The sequence below is a fragment of the Haemorhous mexicanus genome, chromosome Z (genome assembly GCF_027477595.1).
Source record: "Haemorhous mexicanus isolate bHaeMex1 chromosome Z, bHaeMex1.pri, whole genome shotgun sequence".
Taxonomy (NCBI): Eukaryota; Metazoa; Chordata; class Aves; order Passeriformes; family Fringillidae; genus Haemorhous; species Haemorhous mexicanus.
Window position 1 is genome coordinate 87,466,457 of NC_082381.1, and position 16,552 is coordinate 87,483,008.

The following is a 16,552-nucleotide window of genomic DNA, read 5'->3' on the forward strand; positions in this document are numbered from 1 at the left end:
TTATTTATTTATTTCTGAGCTGGTCTGGGTTGTCGGGGTCAGGTTATGAATGGGGAGCAGCTGCCTGCAAGCAAAACTCTTGGCAGTGTTGTCCCAGTGGTAGTACTCCATGAGCTCATTCCAAACGGAATGATTCCATGAGTTTGTGATAGTCAAGCCTCACCTTCTCACAAAACCAGCCAGAGCTGACACCACAGTTATCATGCCCAATGGTGACTCTGCTGAGAGGGCTGAGGAGGGCAGCTATCTCCACGTTGAAGAGATCCGTCCTGGCACGCTCAAATTCACCTCCTTCCAAGAAAATCTTCCCACTGTTCTTCAGGCCTTTGGAGCCGTGGAGGATTACGTGGATCTTGGAGTTGGTGCCGGCTCCTCTGATATCTCCGGTCACTACAGCCACGTTGTACACAATGCCTGGAGGAATCAGGAATATGGTTAGGGGAAAAAAGAAGGGAGGAAAAGAGTCTGAGAGTTGTGGCTTTGATTGGATTTGTGTTGTAGACTTTATTGATTTCCCACTGGTCTGTTTTAGCTTCTCTCTTACACACAGGGCAATGCTTCATTTGTTTTTGTCCCACACATAATTCTGAGAAATGCAAGAGAAACAGGCATGGGGTGACAAACTCCCTATTCCATGGCCTGATGGAAAAAAAAATATTCTTTTTTTATTCACTCTGTGATGCTGATTAGGCGAAGAAAGGTAAAAAAATTTAATTCTCATGAATGTAATTTGATTTTGAGAAATACCAAGCACCAAATAGGTCAGAGAGTGCTGAGAGGATGGAGAAGTGTTTCTTTAAACAGTGGTGGCAAAATCTGCACTATCACAAAACTCTGAAAACTTTGGGTTTATTTGTTTCTTAGCCTATAATGCTGCTGAAGCCATCAGGACCTCCACAGTCACAGTGAGAACCCACAGACCTCAGCAAAACAAGGTTTGGGAGAGGTATCAGCCCTGCTGGAAGAAAGAAAAGTATCTCTGAAAAGAAACCTATTTACATAAAAGTGTTCTTGGTTTTTTTTTTTTCTATCTCCAACTGTTGATCTAAGAATGAAAACACTTCTTCCCACAAACCTTACCACACAGGAAAGGACATCTTAAACCTCTCTCATGGCATCAAAAACACACCTAAACACTATAGGAGCATGTAGAAAATAGCTGAGACCTAAGCCAAGTTTTTTGATTAAATCAGACAGACATTTCAATAGGGGCCTGGGATGAAGCAAAAACGTCAGAACTCACTCTCTTACAAATAATCCTCCCTTTGAAATTTACATTAAAAAGTACTCAAGCATGCTTTACTGTTGATGTATCTTCAACAAAATCCCAGAGAGCAGGAAAACAAAATACACAGTCATGAGCGGTAAAACAAAAAGGAAGCTTTTTGGGATTGAATTACATTTATTTCTGGTTTCTTCCCTTGATTTTCCCTAACAAGCATCCTGCAGAGAGGGATCTGCACCCAGACTACTGTTCTATGCACATGCAGGGAGAAATACGAGGACTGCAGATGCTGAAGACCGTACAAGGAAGTAAAGAACAGTGGTTATGTGCATCATCACAGTGTTTGCCTTCATGCTATTAAATAAATACAGGCAGGACACTATCCAAATAATCTGCCTTGTGACAAGTTCTTTTATGGACTTTATGCCCAGGTTTCTTTTAACAGAGACATAAACTTTAGTTGTCTTTGCTTTAACCATGTTGGATAATAAAAAAGACTGATTTAGGGCTCAGCACTGGGTTTCGTGTTTTGTAAAAGGATGTTTAGCTCCCCAGACAAGAAACTGAAGTACAATATTCACTACTTTGTGCTTTCAGAAATAACAAACACTTTGTTTGAGTGCTGGCGAGCAATTTGCTGAAGGTACAAGCTGTGTCTTTGATTCCCTGCCCACTAGCCCCTTATCCAGGTGCACCAGATGATAAACCATCATGTAGGTCCTGCACAGCTTCACAGGTGAGGCACAAAGATGGGAAATGTCCTGGCAGCTCAGGAACCCTCACACAAAACAACCTATCACCAGCAGATGCTTCACTGCAGGCCTCCCTGAGCATAAGGCATTCAATCTTCTAAAGAAAACATGGCTAATAGCCTCAATTTCCCATTTCCCACCACGGATTGGGGCCATGATTTCACCTGTGGCTTCAGTGCCCCCAACAAGAATGTCCCTCTGTATTTTCCCGTCATCTTCGTCTAAAGCGAACCAGCGTCCGACTGGGAATTGGTACACACATTTATTGCCTATGTCCTCAATGATCACCTAGGAGAAAAGAGACACCACGTTGGAAAATAGCATGGGAAAAGCAAGGGTTTAACACAACGGGGTGGCAGAGGAGCAAAAGCTTAATGTACACACCCCCACTTGGTTATTTAACAGACTCACTAGTCCAGCAGATCCCACTCCACTCCCTAATTAGCGCTGATAGAATTTCAGACAATCAATGAGTAAAAACCCAGCTTTTTTCTTTTCTTTCTTTTTTATCCAGTGAGCCCACTCTGCATCTCTTGCGGTGTACGAGACCAGATGTCTCTGCTATCATGACCAGCTGGCCTGGCCTGTCTTCCTCCTCTCCAGAGCCGGTTTGCTGGCTACTCTTCTCCATCAGCTGAACGACAGCTCTTTGTTCTGCTTTGGGAACAGGCTGTGTTCTCTCTCTCTGCTTTAGAGCCTTGTTATAAAATAATGCCTAGGAATTTCAGGGCAAATCCAGACCATCAGATGAGCCTGTGTGACACAGTACTATCCCTAGATCCCAGTTACTTCAGGGTGGAAACATTGCAAAGGCACTGCCATTAAAACCTTGTGGTAAGAAACATTTTCTAATTTGGAATTATTTGGACCACAGTGAGGTGGAGCTGTGCAAATATCATGAGGTTTAACAAGGCCAAGTGTGGGGTCCTGAGCCTGGGTTGGGGCAATCCAAAGATGGGCTGGACAGAGAATGGATGAAGAGCAGCCTTGGGAGAAGGACCTGGGGGTGCTGTGGGTGAGAGCTGGACCTGCCCCAGCCTGAACCTCCCTGTCCTGGGCTGGTCCCCCAGCGTGGGCAGCAGGGCAGGGGGATTGTGCCCCTGTGCCTCTGGGCTCAGGTGAGATCCCACCTGCAGAGCTGCCCCAGCCCTGGCTCCAACAGCACAAGGACCTGGAGCTGCTGCAGCCAGTGCAGAGGAGGGCACGGAGATGCTGCCAGGGCTGGAGCCCCTCTGCTCTGGAGCCAGCCTGGCACAGCTGGGGCTGCTCACCTGCACAAGAGAAGGCTCCAGGGACACCTCAGAGCCCCTGCCAGGGCCTCCAGGGGCTCCAGGAGAGCTGCACAGGCACTGGGCACAAGGCATGGAGGGACAGCAGCCAGGGAATGGCTTCCCAGGGCCAGAGGGCAGGCACAGATGGGATATTGGGAATGAGGAATTGCTGGCTGGGAGGGTGGGCAGGCCCTGGCCCAGGGTGCCCAGAGCAGCTGTGGCTGTCCCTGGATCCCTGGGAGTGTCCAAGATCAGGTTGGATGGGGCTTGGAGCAACCTGGGGCAGTGGAAGCTGTCCCTGCCCGTGGCAAGGGGAGACTGGAGGGTCTTTGAGGTCCCTGTCAAACCAGATTGTTTTAGAATTCTGTGATACTTTGCTGAAACAAGCTGGGGAACAATATTCCCCTTTAATATTAAACTAGTTTTTGGCATCTCCTGCTGAGGTGTTTCTTACCAATATCTTCTGCTGGACTCCTGAATCCTACCATAGAGTTACTGAAAGTATTTTAAACCAGCAGAGAAGAGTATTAAAGGATTTCAGTCAGAAGAGAAGAAATCAAAATCTCTACTCCTCTGTGTGGGTTATGTCTCAGAGGGGGAAAAAAAAATATCACTATTATGGATAGAAAGCCCTTGACACTTTCCTCAACAATGAAGGAGAATCTGAAATCTGTCCTTTCTGATAAATTTATGAAACCATTCTTTGGGAAACAGAGCTTCCCCTCCTGTCATTCATCCCACACCGTGCTGCTGCCTGTAGCACTCCTGAGTCCTGTTGTACCTCCACAGACACAGACAGCAGAGTCTGCCAGGGCTGGGATTGTCAGCATGAGAGAGCTGGAGTGCTAGAGACTAAAATAGACAAGGTTTGGGAGAAATATCAGCACTCCAATGCCTCTCTACCAGCTGATGATCTTTGGGTTCCTTTCAGTGGGTTTATTATTACATTTAGAGGTGGAAAACTGTCTCTGAGTATAAGCCACTCTGAACAGGCTCATCCTGGAGTGACAACACTAGAGTGTCCAAATATTGAACCAAATTACAGAATTACAGAAAAAAGAAAAATCTAAAACCAGTAGACAACAACAGAGCTATTTTAGCTCAGTTCTCCAACCTTCCATCTGAATTTGCAAGGCCAAAGCTGCATTTTACTTATTAACTTAAATGTCCTGGAGGCTTGTGGCAGAGTACAGGGTTGGTGTGTTGGCTGCAAGTAGACACCACACCAGGTTTTGATACTTGAGCAACCTCACCAACCTCATCAAAAATTATGTCATTTCACCTCTGATGTGAGAATGAGGTTCTGTTTATTGCCCTCCACTATTTATGACATTGAGCACAACCTCTCTGTTTTTAATTTCCACATTTTTCATGGGCTGCCAACATTGTAACTTTTCCTGCATTGTGTGGTGGAGGAGAAGCATGTGCTAATATTTGCATTTGTATTACATTGAACTATCCTGTTATTGAGGATTTACAAATATGGGGTCAGGTCTTCTGTGGATTAAAGCCAGCTGTGTTAAACTACATCAGCAGAGGAAAGAAAATGAGACCAGAGAAGAGCCACAGATTTCCCCTTTTAAAACACTCCTTCAGCTATTACACTAAAAGCTGCAACACCTTCCTACCCCATAGCAGGAGATTAAAATGAGCAGGAATGTGGAAGAATAGGGTCTTTGTGGCAAGCATATCTCTTTTGCTGAGCCAATGATAAATCACTTAAATTTGGGCAAGCTATAAGTCTGCAAATTTTCACTATGAACAGATCCAACAGATAACTCTTGGATTCTGGTATTTTTATGGCCATGGTAATGAGTTAAGTCAAGAGAATGAAATGATTTGTGTCCTTCTCAGTAACCTGTATCACCAGCAATTATCCTTAAATCTCTTGCTACCAGACCACAGAGAGGGTGAGATATTTTGAGCCCATGAGTTGCTTATGTTGAATGTCTCAGCAGTAACTAACCTTTGCAAGGAACCAGCCAGCAGAGCCTCCCTTGTTATTATGCCCAATATTAATTTTTCTTAATTTTCCCAGATTCGGAGCATCGAGCGTGAACTTGTCTTCTGCTCCTTTTTCAAAGTTGTCTTTGTCATTGTCCAGTTTCCTCACACCTGAATGGGCAAAGAAAAAGTAAAAATAAAAGCAAAACAAACAAAAAAGTCCCACAACAAAACAAAACAAACAAACAAAATCTCCCAAACGAATAAGTAATAAATAATAACACCAAGGAGGAAAGGGTTACTGGCACAGGCATGTTTGTAAGTGAAGGAATATTTAGAAATGTCAGAAAGTTACCACTGACTGAATCAAATATTTCCTAGATATCAGCTCTCTGCACCCAGGATTCAAGGCAAAGGCAGAGGACTTTCTATTCTAATAAAAAAGGTACCTTTTCTCAAGCCCACAAAAGACCAGGATTTCCATTCTAATGTCACAGTTACTTGCAGCTCTCAGAGCTTTCAGAAATATATATCCAGATGGCTCTTAAATATTTTTTTTTTTTTTCATATCACCACATTTCCCTTTTATTTTTACAGTCTTTGAAAATCTCCAAACTGTTCAAGAAAGGCTTTGGTCACAAGCTGCAGATTCTGACATTTCAGGACACAGAATTCTTTGCTGTATCCCAGAGGAAGGATTTATTTTCAAATTAGGACCCAGCCAGGGCTGTTGGCTTTTCCTGATCCCTCAGGGGTTTGCCTTTATGAAAAATATTAAAGCTGTGCCCCCGTTTGCAGCCTGTGTGATGCTGAGTGGGATGAACCCACCCAAGGCTCCAGTGCAGAGAAAGAGGTCAGTGGGCAACTCATCCCTCTTACCTTAGAGAGGATGAATCACTCTCCAGGGGTGTTATTTCTCTGTGTGGATATGCAGAATGCCTGGACACCCAGCTAAGATTCAGACTCCCACTTAGGGATATCTTCAGGGAGATCAGATGAATCCCCCCTGTGAAACTTTGGAGGATTAATCGAGGATGAGCCCTATCCACCAAGCTTTATAATCTGTCCAAGGACACTTGGCAATCATATCATTATTTCTTGAATTTGACGGGAGAGGTGCAGTGTAGAAGCAAGAGAATGTTTGCTCCCTGGTTACAGGAATCACTAGGAATCTCCGCCCACTTCTCTTCATGGCCCAGAGAGCTTGGTTTGGGCACATCTTTTAATATGATTCAATTAATTTTTAAAAAAATTAAATTAAAGTTTCCAGACCACTGTTGCAGTACAATCTACATTTAAAAATAATTACAGTAGTTCTAAAAAAAGCTATTCAAACCCAACTAATAGAAACCTTGCTTAAATTATTTTTACAAGTGGCCAAGCAGGCTCAGCCATCACCTCTGCCACAGAGAAGGGATGTCATTATCCCTCCAGGTACCTGGAAAATGAGTCACACAGCTCCCACTGCATTCCCTGTAAGTGCACGTTGGTGTTGGACCCTTCAGTGGGTTGGCACTTTCTCCACTGCTTTCTGATGGAGGTTTATGCTGAGTTTTCCCAGAGTCTGCTTTTTTTTAACATCAGGTAGCTTGAGTTATGCCCACTCCCAGCCACAGCTGCTGCATTGCAGATGCACCTTCCAGGGGCTGTGGAAGTGAGGGCCCCCACAGCATTTGTTGTGCCTTTCACTCAGCCAAATCATTCTGCATTTGCCAGATTGCCTGGGTGCACGTGTGTGTGTGTGTTGTTCAGATCACAGGCCTGCAGAGCAGGAGGAAATATTTTAGGAAATGATTTGCATTTGAATACCTGTGTCTCCTTTCTCACCGAAGATATTAATGAAGACATCCGCATCTGTTCCACTGCCGCTGACTTCTCCAGTAAAAACCCGGACCACGTATTTGTTGACTGCAATGAGGGAGGCAGAAATCCCAATACATTAATAACTCAATGGTTTGATGCAAAACCCAACAACCCAGACCAATTCAGGCTGGGCTGGTGCTATCTTGAAAGCGTGGTCTGAACTGTGGCTCCTGGTAAAATGACCCCCTTCTTCACAAGAGGAATAAAATCCATAGGCAGGATTCTGACACTGCATATTCACTGCCCAGGGCAGGAGGACAGATCACTTGGTTCCTGGCCTTGGCACTGAAGAGTGAAATAGAAGAGAAAGTGAAAATTTTGATGTGGATACAAAGGACCTAAGGACCAGCTCTGCTTTTTCCAAAGGTCAATGAGTTACGGAGTCTGCCCAAGATCAGGCCTGACCCCAGTTCTGTCCTAGAGATATTTTGAAAGTTTAGTTTATACCCAGCAAGTATGGTTGGGAAGTAATATCATAGTGATAGAACAAGAAACAAGGGGTTTAAACTGAGAAAGGAGAAATTTAGACAATATATACAGAAGAAATGCTTTCCTGGGAGGGTGGTGAGGGATTGGCACAGGTTGCTCAGAGGTGTTGACACCCCACCCCTGGGCATGTCCAAGGCCAGGTTGGATGGATGGAGCTTATAGAAACCTGGTCTAGTGGAAATATCCCTGCCCATGGCAAGGAGTGGACCCAAACCATTCTCTGTTCTCTGAAATGTCAGCCACATTGCACGAAACAAAAATGTGAAGGTGGCCACCCTTTCCTTTAAAAAACCCAAAAAACAAGAACAATGACAAAAAAAAAATACAGTCATCCAGTCTTTTTTATTTAATGAGGAAACAATAGTAGACCCAGGAGCTGTAACACTGTGAAGATACATCATCTATGACACCAAACCCCTGTGAATGAGGCACATCATGGACATTACACATATCATGTCAGTGAATTTGAGAAGCAAGTTCTTCACATAGATCAGGGTGGGACCCACTTAGTTCCCAAGGACAGCAAAAGTGACCTCAAGTTCTTCTGCAACCAGTGAAAAAGCTCCCATGACCTTCAGTGTGACTTTATTTGAGACAAATATGAGCAAAATTTGAGCCAAATATGAGCAACTTTCAAAATCTACCACTGAAGTCACCTGACCACCTCCAAGCAAGCAGCCATGACACACCACTCATGCTGGGTCTCCTGTGAAAAATGAGTGCTGGAGGCAGGCAGCAAGACACAAAACAGAGGAAGATGAATGCAAAATCTGCTACTGAGCAGTCCATGGTGTCATACAAGCCCTGAACAGAGCTGCTGTTACTGAACCCTGGGTAGCTGATAGTGACAGCTCTGTGCCATGTCACTTCTGTACTTCTGAGTCCTGGGCACACTGCTGCTTCTGTGAAAGGGTCAAATGCACAAGTCTCCTCACACACAGATCCTTGGCAAAAATAGAACTTCTTCCACCACTGAATCATGAAATCATTAAGGCTGAAAAAGACCTCTAAGAGCATCAAGGCCAGCCATGAACTGTGATTCTTGGTTTGCAACTTTTCTCCCCTTTGGCAAGTGCCAAATTAGGGGATAATCTTTCCTGGTCTTCCTAGCCAGCTACAGAAATGGATTCTCTCAGGAGCCATGGAACATCACAAACACTGGGGTACCACTCCCAGAACAGATCCCCCACCTCCTCCACTATAATCAGTGCATATTAAAAATTATTCCAAAAGACAGCAGAGGGCCTGGTGCCTGTGCTCCCACAGAGGCAGAGGCGTGAGAGCAAACATATGAGGAGTGGCTCTTGGACCATCCCCTGAATTACAACAATGCTCTCAGCTCCCAGGGTGAGGAGTGCAAGGGCAGAGCCCAAACAGAAGGGAAAATCACCTGTCACAGTTTAATGAATGTGCTGGGAAAAGGCTAAAAATCGAGCTGACATCCCTGGCGCCTCATCGCAAAACATGCCATGGCAAATAAAATAATAATGATAAAACTGCAACAAATACTAAATAACAAGGAAGAGAAGAACAGAGCTGGGCTCAGACAGGGGAGAAAATGCTTTAATGACTCTCTTTAACTCTTTATCTTCAGTTCACAGAGCTCTAGCAACCTGCTAGAGATACACCAACACCTAAAGTGTTCATTTGCATTAGCAAAGTGTGGGGATGGTGCAATTTATATCTCCTACTTGGCCACTAAGCTGCTCTAACTAAAACTGACCCATTGCACCTTGCAGTCTTTAATTACAGACCACATTTTCCAAGAAGCTTTGCTCCTTGCACCTCCTCTAGAATATTTAATCTGATGTCAGTGATTAATTTTCCACTCCACTTTTTGGGAGCTAGAAGAACCTGACAGGATAACAGGATCCTCAAAAAGACAAGATATAGTGGCTTAGATTACATTCCCCCTGCAGGAAAAGGCTTTATGCTTCTGAGATATAGAGACTCTGAGACCAGAAGGATGTCTCAATGCATGCAGAGCATCACGGAGGACATGCAGAGAACAAGTCCATGAAAAGCAAGTGAGCAAACACAGTGCAGGAAGGGCACCTTGCATGGCTACTGCAAGGGCATATCTGGCCAGCAAGGAAAATGCTGGTGAAATTATTTGCCAGGTCAAAATCCTTTAAAGTTCTCAGCATGGCTGTTTTTTCAATCTAAGGTCCAGAATGACATCTTTTGACCTCCTGCTTGGAGCACCAAGGACTCCCAGGGGCTCTGTACAGACACAGTGCTGCTCTCAGGGTCAGCCCTGTGGCAGAGGTGACCCCTGAGCCCATGGATGGGCCATCACTTGGGACTGGCTGCAGTCACAGGGCACTGTGCTGTGAGGGTTTTTTGTTGGCCCCTCTAAGTTAAGCATGGCTCTGGTGTGTGGCATGTCCTGGCATGGCTCTTTTCCACGCTGATGTGTTTCTGTAGGCAAAACTACTTCAAGAGGATTAGAGGTCTTTGGCTTAGGTTAGAGCACATTCCTGCTTCACAAACTATGCCTAGCCTGTGCTCATAAGGTCTTTTCTTTAGGTTTTTTCCTTCTTAATGACTCTGAAACTCAATGCTCAAACCTGTCCCCACACCTGACCCTTAGGTCTGCTTTCAGAAACAATTTCAGCTCCTCCATCTTCAGAAAGCAAGCCCTGAGCCATGCTGAATTTTTGCCAGCACTTTCTCCCTCTCTAAGCAATTTGACATTCAGCTGCAGCAAGGAGAGGAGCTCTTCATGCTGCTCAGGGGTCCTTCTGTGCTTCGTACATCAGCACATCTTACAGAGTGACATGGTGGATGAGCAATTTAAATGGAAAGGGATGCTGCCTCTTAAAAAGACAGCAAGGATTCAGCTGCTAAAAGCATGCAAGAGAAAGCTCTCACTGCAGCCAGGAAGAGATCTGCCATAAGTCAAGTACTCTTCATTTTGATCATGGGTGGATGTTGTTCCCTAATTTTTAAGCCTGTGGCAGAAGCATCTTTTGAAAAATACCCACTTGGCTTTTTTTTTTTTTTTTTTTTTTTTTTTTTAATCCCAATACATCGCTCTGACTTCATCCGTAAAACACAGATGAAGATGTTGCCTGGATATTTTTTTTTTTTTCTCCTGAATGCTTCTCCTAGCACTGAGAACATGCAAAATGTTAATGTAAAAGCTGTGCCTCCATCGAGCAGTGCACAGGCTCACTGCAGCACAGGCATGGGGAGGGGAGCTTTCCTAGGAGCAAAATTAGCAGTTTCAGAGGCACGTACTGCAAGATGCCAAGAGCAGAACAGCCAACAAAAAATCAGTAGGAAGAGCAGTAGCTATTTTCTCTAGTCTTTCCACTTTCACATTGCAATGCACAAGTGTAAATGCCCTGTGTGGTAACAGCACCTTCCTTTTCTTCACAGTTGTGTGTCTGCATTTGAAGACATTGCCAGGATGCCATCTCTGGGAGACAGTGGGGTGGCACTGATGTGACCCTACTGCATTAATTTAGCAGAGGAGTGGCAGTCAATCAGCCTGTCTGCTACTGATTAACTTAGCCTCAGCTTTCAACAGACAAGAGGAAAGGTTAATTTTGCACTGTGGGCTGGAGTCAGGTTCTCTCCACAGAGAGCCAAGAGGTTTTTGTCTGTGAATGTGATGCACTCCCAACACATCCTGGGGGATGAAGGACATGGGGCTGCTGCTCTCCTAGCCCCCAGTATTCCCCATCCAGGCTGTCCCCACTGCCATCCCCAATCTGGGTGCAGCCTTAGCCCCATACACTGCCCAGAATCTTTCCATCCAGACCCAACACCCCTGAGTCCTCTCATGCAGCCTCTGTCCTGCCTCCAGCCATGGAAAATGCATGGACATATCCCAGACAAATCCTGCCACCTGCAAGCTGCAGCTGACTGTCCAGCCATGTGATATTCATCTGTTAATGTCATTTATTTAGCAATATGATATCATGGTCACTTGAAGCACTCTAGGATGGAAACGCCTAAAGAAATTTTGTATCTATTATTATTTGGGGCATTAGATAGTGTGTTTATGCACAATCTGCTGAGTTTCCTGCAGCAGAAGCCTGAGATTTGGGCAGGAAAACCAATTTGACTGTGTTTCATTACCTGGGGTTATCACCTCCTGCAGGGCACAGTGAATTCCCAGCTGTGCTTGCCTCCCATGTGCCTGACCTACTGTGGAGCAGGGCAGCAGCATCCAATATCTGGGAAATGTCACAGCCCTCACAGCAAAGCACATGGGGTTAAAAGCAAGGAACCAAGCCGTAGGCAGGGATGGATCCTTCTCATAAGGCAACTCTTGGCAATTATCCCTCTGTTTTCACACTGCTCCCGAGAGCTGCAGTGCTTGAGATCTATCCTGTGCTGCTCAGCACTGAGCAGGCAGATTTTGGAAGGGGCTGGGGGAAAGGGGCCGGGTGGATAGGGGAGAGGCACTGCTACCATCTCTGAATTGCTGCTGGAAAAGGAATAACTTTGTGGTTGCTGTGAAAAGAATCGATGCTGGAGGGAGAGGCAGGCGCCTGGACCTGCAGACGAGGTACAGCTTCAACCTGAGTCTGCCACAGCCTTGCACCAGCTCAGGATGGTGGTTTAATACCCAGGTGCCTTGGTTCCTGCCTGTCAGATCCAGTCAGTCATTCCAGCCCACCAGGACCTGTCTGACAAAACCTCTTCTAGATGAAAGGGACTGACTTGTCAAAGTGGAAGCTGCTTTATACCACTGCTGACAGCAAGTTCCTCAGTGACAGAGTTCTGGGTCAGAGCATCCTTAAAATGTCAGGCAGCCTATGGCTAGGGCACAAAGTTGGGACCTGGCCTCCCAACACACTTGATTCACAGCAAACATTTGAATTTAGTTCTTGTTTGTCCTGGCAGAGAGTTCATCCCTCCAGGATAAAATAACCTCTTCCTACTTTATCTTCTGGGGACCTTCTGGTTGGAGACGTCCTGCTGGTCTTGTGTATCCAGAAACTGAGTCTCTACAAAGGAAACGAAAACTCACCCAGCCCACCCATTAAAACCTCTTTGTGACACAGTAGCAGGGACCCCAGAGACAGCTTTGCACAGCAAAATGTAATTAGAGCCTAAAGCAGCCCCTGTAAAAGCAGAGGGGTTCCTCTGAGCTCACCAGCAGCCAGTTCTGTGTCAAAATGGGGTCCTGCTCTTGCACAAAGCAAAGGCACACAGATGAAGAGGACTTCTTTTTTCTCTCATTCAGATAAGTGTTGAATTCTAAGGGTTGGCTTAGAGCTCAAATATAATTAATCTTTTTCAAGGGTGATTGACAGCTACATTTATTAATGAGTTAGTTGTGCCTTCAGAGGTGGGAATAGCATCTTTAACCAAGGGTTCAAACTGGAAATGCCAATTACAGGCACACCTGGAGCAGGAGGTGCTGGAGAAGGGGGAGTTTTGCATTTGGCAGAGCACTGAGCAACTTGGTCTGGTTGCAAATGTGACTGCTCACTGGGGGGGCTTGGAATAGCTGAGCTTTAGAAGCCCCTTCCAGCCCAAAGCATTCTCTGATTTCATTGCTTTTGGCTGTGAGCACCTATGCCAAAGCCTGGTGTTAGCAGGGGAGAAATGCTGAGGAGCCTTTGCGAGGCTTTGGGGTTCCTGGGGTTCACTGGAGGCAGCACCAAAAATGCAGGGCTGCCTTGACCCTGGCTCAGCACTCCTTGAATCTCACAAGAGCTCTCCAAGAGTGTGTTCTTCAGAGGTATTATTGCTGTCACTCAAGGAGGCATGGGAAAAGGAAAGGATTCAAGCAGCACCTGGGCAATGCTCTCGGGCACAGGGTGGGATTCTTGGGGTTGTCCTGGGTAGGGTTTGGACTCGATGCTCCTTGGGGGTCTGTGCAGCCTCAGGGTATGCTGTGTCTCTGTGCTGCTCTGTGGAATATGAGTCACCCTCAGTCGCTGTTCATGCCCCACCCCTGATGAACCCAGTCCCTGGCCTCCCCACCCAGGCCACAAACCACGAGATTCACCTCCCTTTCCTGCAGCTCTTACCTGAAGGCAAGGCGTGCACCCAAACAGTTAATGTGTTAGGATTCAGCCTGGATCATCCCTCTGCAGGGCCTGTGAGAGGCAATCTACCACATGCAGGAGGCTTTGCTTGTAGGATATGCTAAACTGATGTTCCTACTGTGACTTCAAAGTGATGATGACTTTTTGAAGTGAGCTTTAAACGACCTTGCTCAGGAGACAATGGTGGTTTAGTTGCAGAAGCATGGAGCTTAGCACATGGCAACCCACCTTGTGACAGCAGTGCAGAAATCCTTGTTCATCTAATTCTCCAAGATTTATCATTATTTTTCATTAGTTCAGCCCCAGGGTGGGAGCCCATTAAAAAAAAAAAAAAAAAAAGGCAAATATTTCACAAAAGAAATATCTATTTTCTGCTTTCACCACATCTGCTATTATCAAAATTGAAGAAATAGTTGAGAATATCCTCTTGGTTTAACCACTTTTGCTGAGAAATAAAAGTGAAATAAATTTATGGTGTTGTCAAAAATCATATTGTTCACTCTGTACTTCAGTCTTGCTTTGAATAGATCAGAACTTTTAAAAAAAGTTACTTCATTTCAAAACTGAAAGCTGAATTAATTTCCATATATAGATATAATTAGTCAAAATTATCACATGTCTTCAAAAACATGCTGTACTCTCTGTTTTGTATTGGGTACACAGAGATCTATTTACCAGCCACACACTCTTGCCTCTCCAAAATCTTTTCTCTTTGTGTGAATTACAAATCTCTTTTTCTGTCCCATTTCAGGTCTCAGTGTATTTCTTGCGTTTTTCAAATCACTAGTGTTTCTTTTATTTCTACATTTCCATTTTTCATTCCTCCTACCTATCTTTAGGGGGAAAAAAAAAAAAGAGAAAAAAACCACAGGAAAAAAAGAAAGGTGTGACAGGTAAAATGTCCACAGCTCCCTCATTTTGGAACCAGTGACAATAAGCTGGGCAAAGTTTGCAAGGAAAGTAAAGCCCTTGTTAGATCATAGGAAGTATTTTTGAAAAAGGAAAAGACATTTCTGGATGTTCAGTATGCCAGGTAGCATGACAATTTTTTTTCCCAGTGTTTTAAATGGGTGGTAAAAGATATTACTCCTTCTAGGCACCCTGTTTATTGAATGCTTCACCAGGCAGCAAGGCCTCATCCTGCACACAGAGGGTACCCACCATTACTCAGAAGCAAACAACTCATATGTATTTCATAGATATATTTATCTGCATTTTCCTGTGCTGATTATACACTTTGAGTTTTCAGAGTAAATAGAGACACATTTTGATGAGAAGATAACACGTATTAATATTTCATTCCCTCTTCCTCAGCTCCTGGGTCCTTAGAAATTATCTTTTTTCATTTTTCACATCATGAAAGTTTCCAAAAGTGTGAAATCGTGTGACCTCATTTTGCAACAAAACCCAGGGGAATCCAAGGGTCACTTGGGTTTGAAAAGCCCTCCCAGACCATTGTGTCCAACCATTCCCCCAGCACTGCCAAGGCCACCACTGACCCGTGTCCCCTTGGGCCACATCCACACAGCTTTTAAATCCCTCCAGGGACAAAGACTCATCCATGAGGGACCAATGCTGGTCTTCAAGCCCAACCTTTTTATAAAATGGGGTGCAAATCTGACAGGGCATCATCAGCTGGTGCCTCACACCCCAAATTCTGCTCCTTGCCTGAGCTTTGAACATCTTTGGGAAATATTTGCCACAGTTTCAGCTCCGATTCAGCCCAGCCCTTAAAGGACATGCACATCCCAGGATGGAAGGAAGGGTTTAGCTTCTGACTCAAAGTGAATCATCTGCACCAGCACTTGCTGCTCCAGGTGTTTCCTCAAGTCACAGCCAGGTCAGTGCTCATAAACCTTCAAGTCAGCCAACAGCCAACATGAAAACTCTGGACAATGAAGTGTGAAGCCTTAACCCAAGAATCCTCCAAAGAGCAAAGGAGTAAGCTCACATTCACAGCTCAGATACATGAGTTTTAGGTCATAGTGGATCTGAAAACCTCAGAGAATACCTAGGGCAGGTAAATGCTTTGTTAATAGACATTTTTCTAATGTTTTTAAGGGCAAGACCCCCACCTCTGCCTGCACCAACACTCAGGGAAATTTCACCACTCCAATTTCACCTCTTTACTAGAACCCAAATCCCAGCTGCTCAATGTGACTCCACAGCCATTACCCTTAGGACATATCCATGCAAACTCTCAGATGCACCATGTATCAGCCCCAAATCAGGCCAGAACTGACACAACCAATGACTTTCCCTTTCAAAACTGCTTCTTGTATCAGCAAAGCAGAAATGTTGTGACCGACTATAAAAGACCAGCCCCCAGATAAAGAGCAGCTATATTTGCTCTCCTCTTGTGGTCCTTTTTTTGAAATATAATAGCAATAATAATAAAGAATAGAAATAGGTGACTATTCAACACATTTAAATATGGAAAAATTAAACACAATGCAGCTGTGTTGGAACCCTTCCATCTTCAAGGTCGAGGTGTGCCACACCAATGTGCTCCTCACTTTCATTATTAACAGGCCAAAAAAGATTAAACTTTACCCAGAAATAGTAGAGATTGAAGTAGTTCTTCAGTTTGGTGTCACACATGCAATTCTGTCCCACTGGGAATATTCACCCTTGAAAGAGTTTGACATGAGTTGCTGTCCCAAGCACATTTATAACCCATCATGTCCAATCCTAAATAATTTCAGGGTGCTGATGGCCAAAAAGCCAGATGAAAACCAGTCCTTCACTCTCAACCTCATTTGCAACAGGCAGGTTGCAAAGATTTGACCAAAATTTGACAGGTTAGCCTAAGATAGAATTGCACAGGAGACTGAATTAATTTTCAGCTCACTGTGCTCTTGAGCATGATTTTAAGGGCCAAGTGAGTGAACATCCCCATTGCAAATGAATGATTCTGTTTTCTCAGAGTAAAGCATGTACAGAGCATTGTTTGATTAGCGAGAGGTTTCAAGGGAAATCAGGAGCAGCCAATAT

At 44.7% G+C, this 16,552-nt stretch overlaps 1 protein-coding gene across 1 annotated transcript in view; it reads right to left on the bottom strand.

The window, feature by feature from the left end:
• The window catches only part of LOXHD1 (lipoxygenase homology PLAT domains 1), a 149,420-nt gene that overhangs the window by 101,711 nt on the left and 31,157 nt on the right, over positions 1–16,552 (bottom strand). Inside the window, exons 5-8 of the mRNA XM_059837021.1 lie at positions 7,002–7,100; positions 5,215–5,363; positions 2,142–2,265; positions 164–414 (exon numbers count right to left, since the gene is read on the bottom strand). Of these exons, the coding sequence (XP_059693004.1) occupies positions 164–414; positions 2,142–2,265; positions 5,215–5,363; positions 7,002–7,100 (623 nt within the window). The remainder of the gene's footprint in view (positions 1–163; positions 415–2,141; positions 2,266–5,214; positions 5,364–7,001; positions 7,101–16,552) is intronic.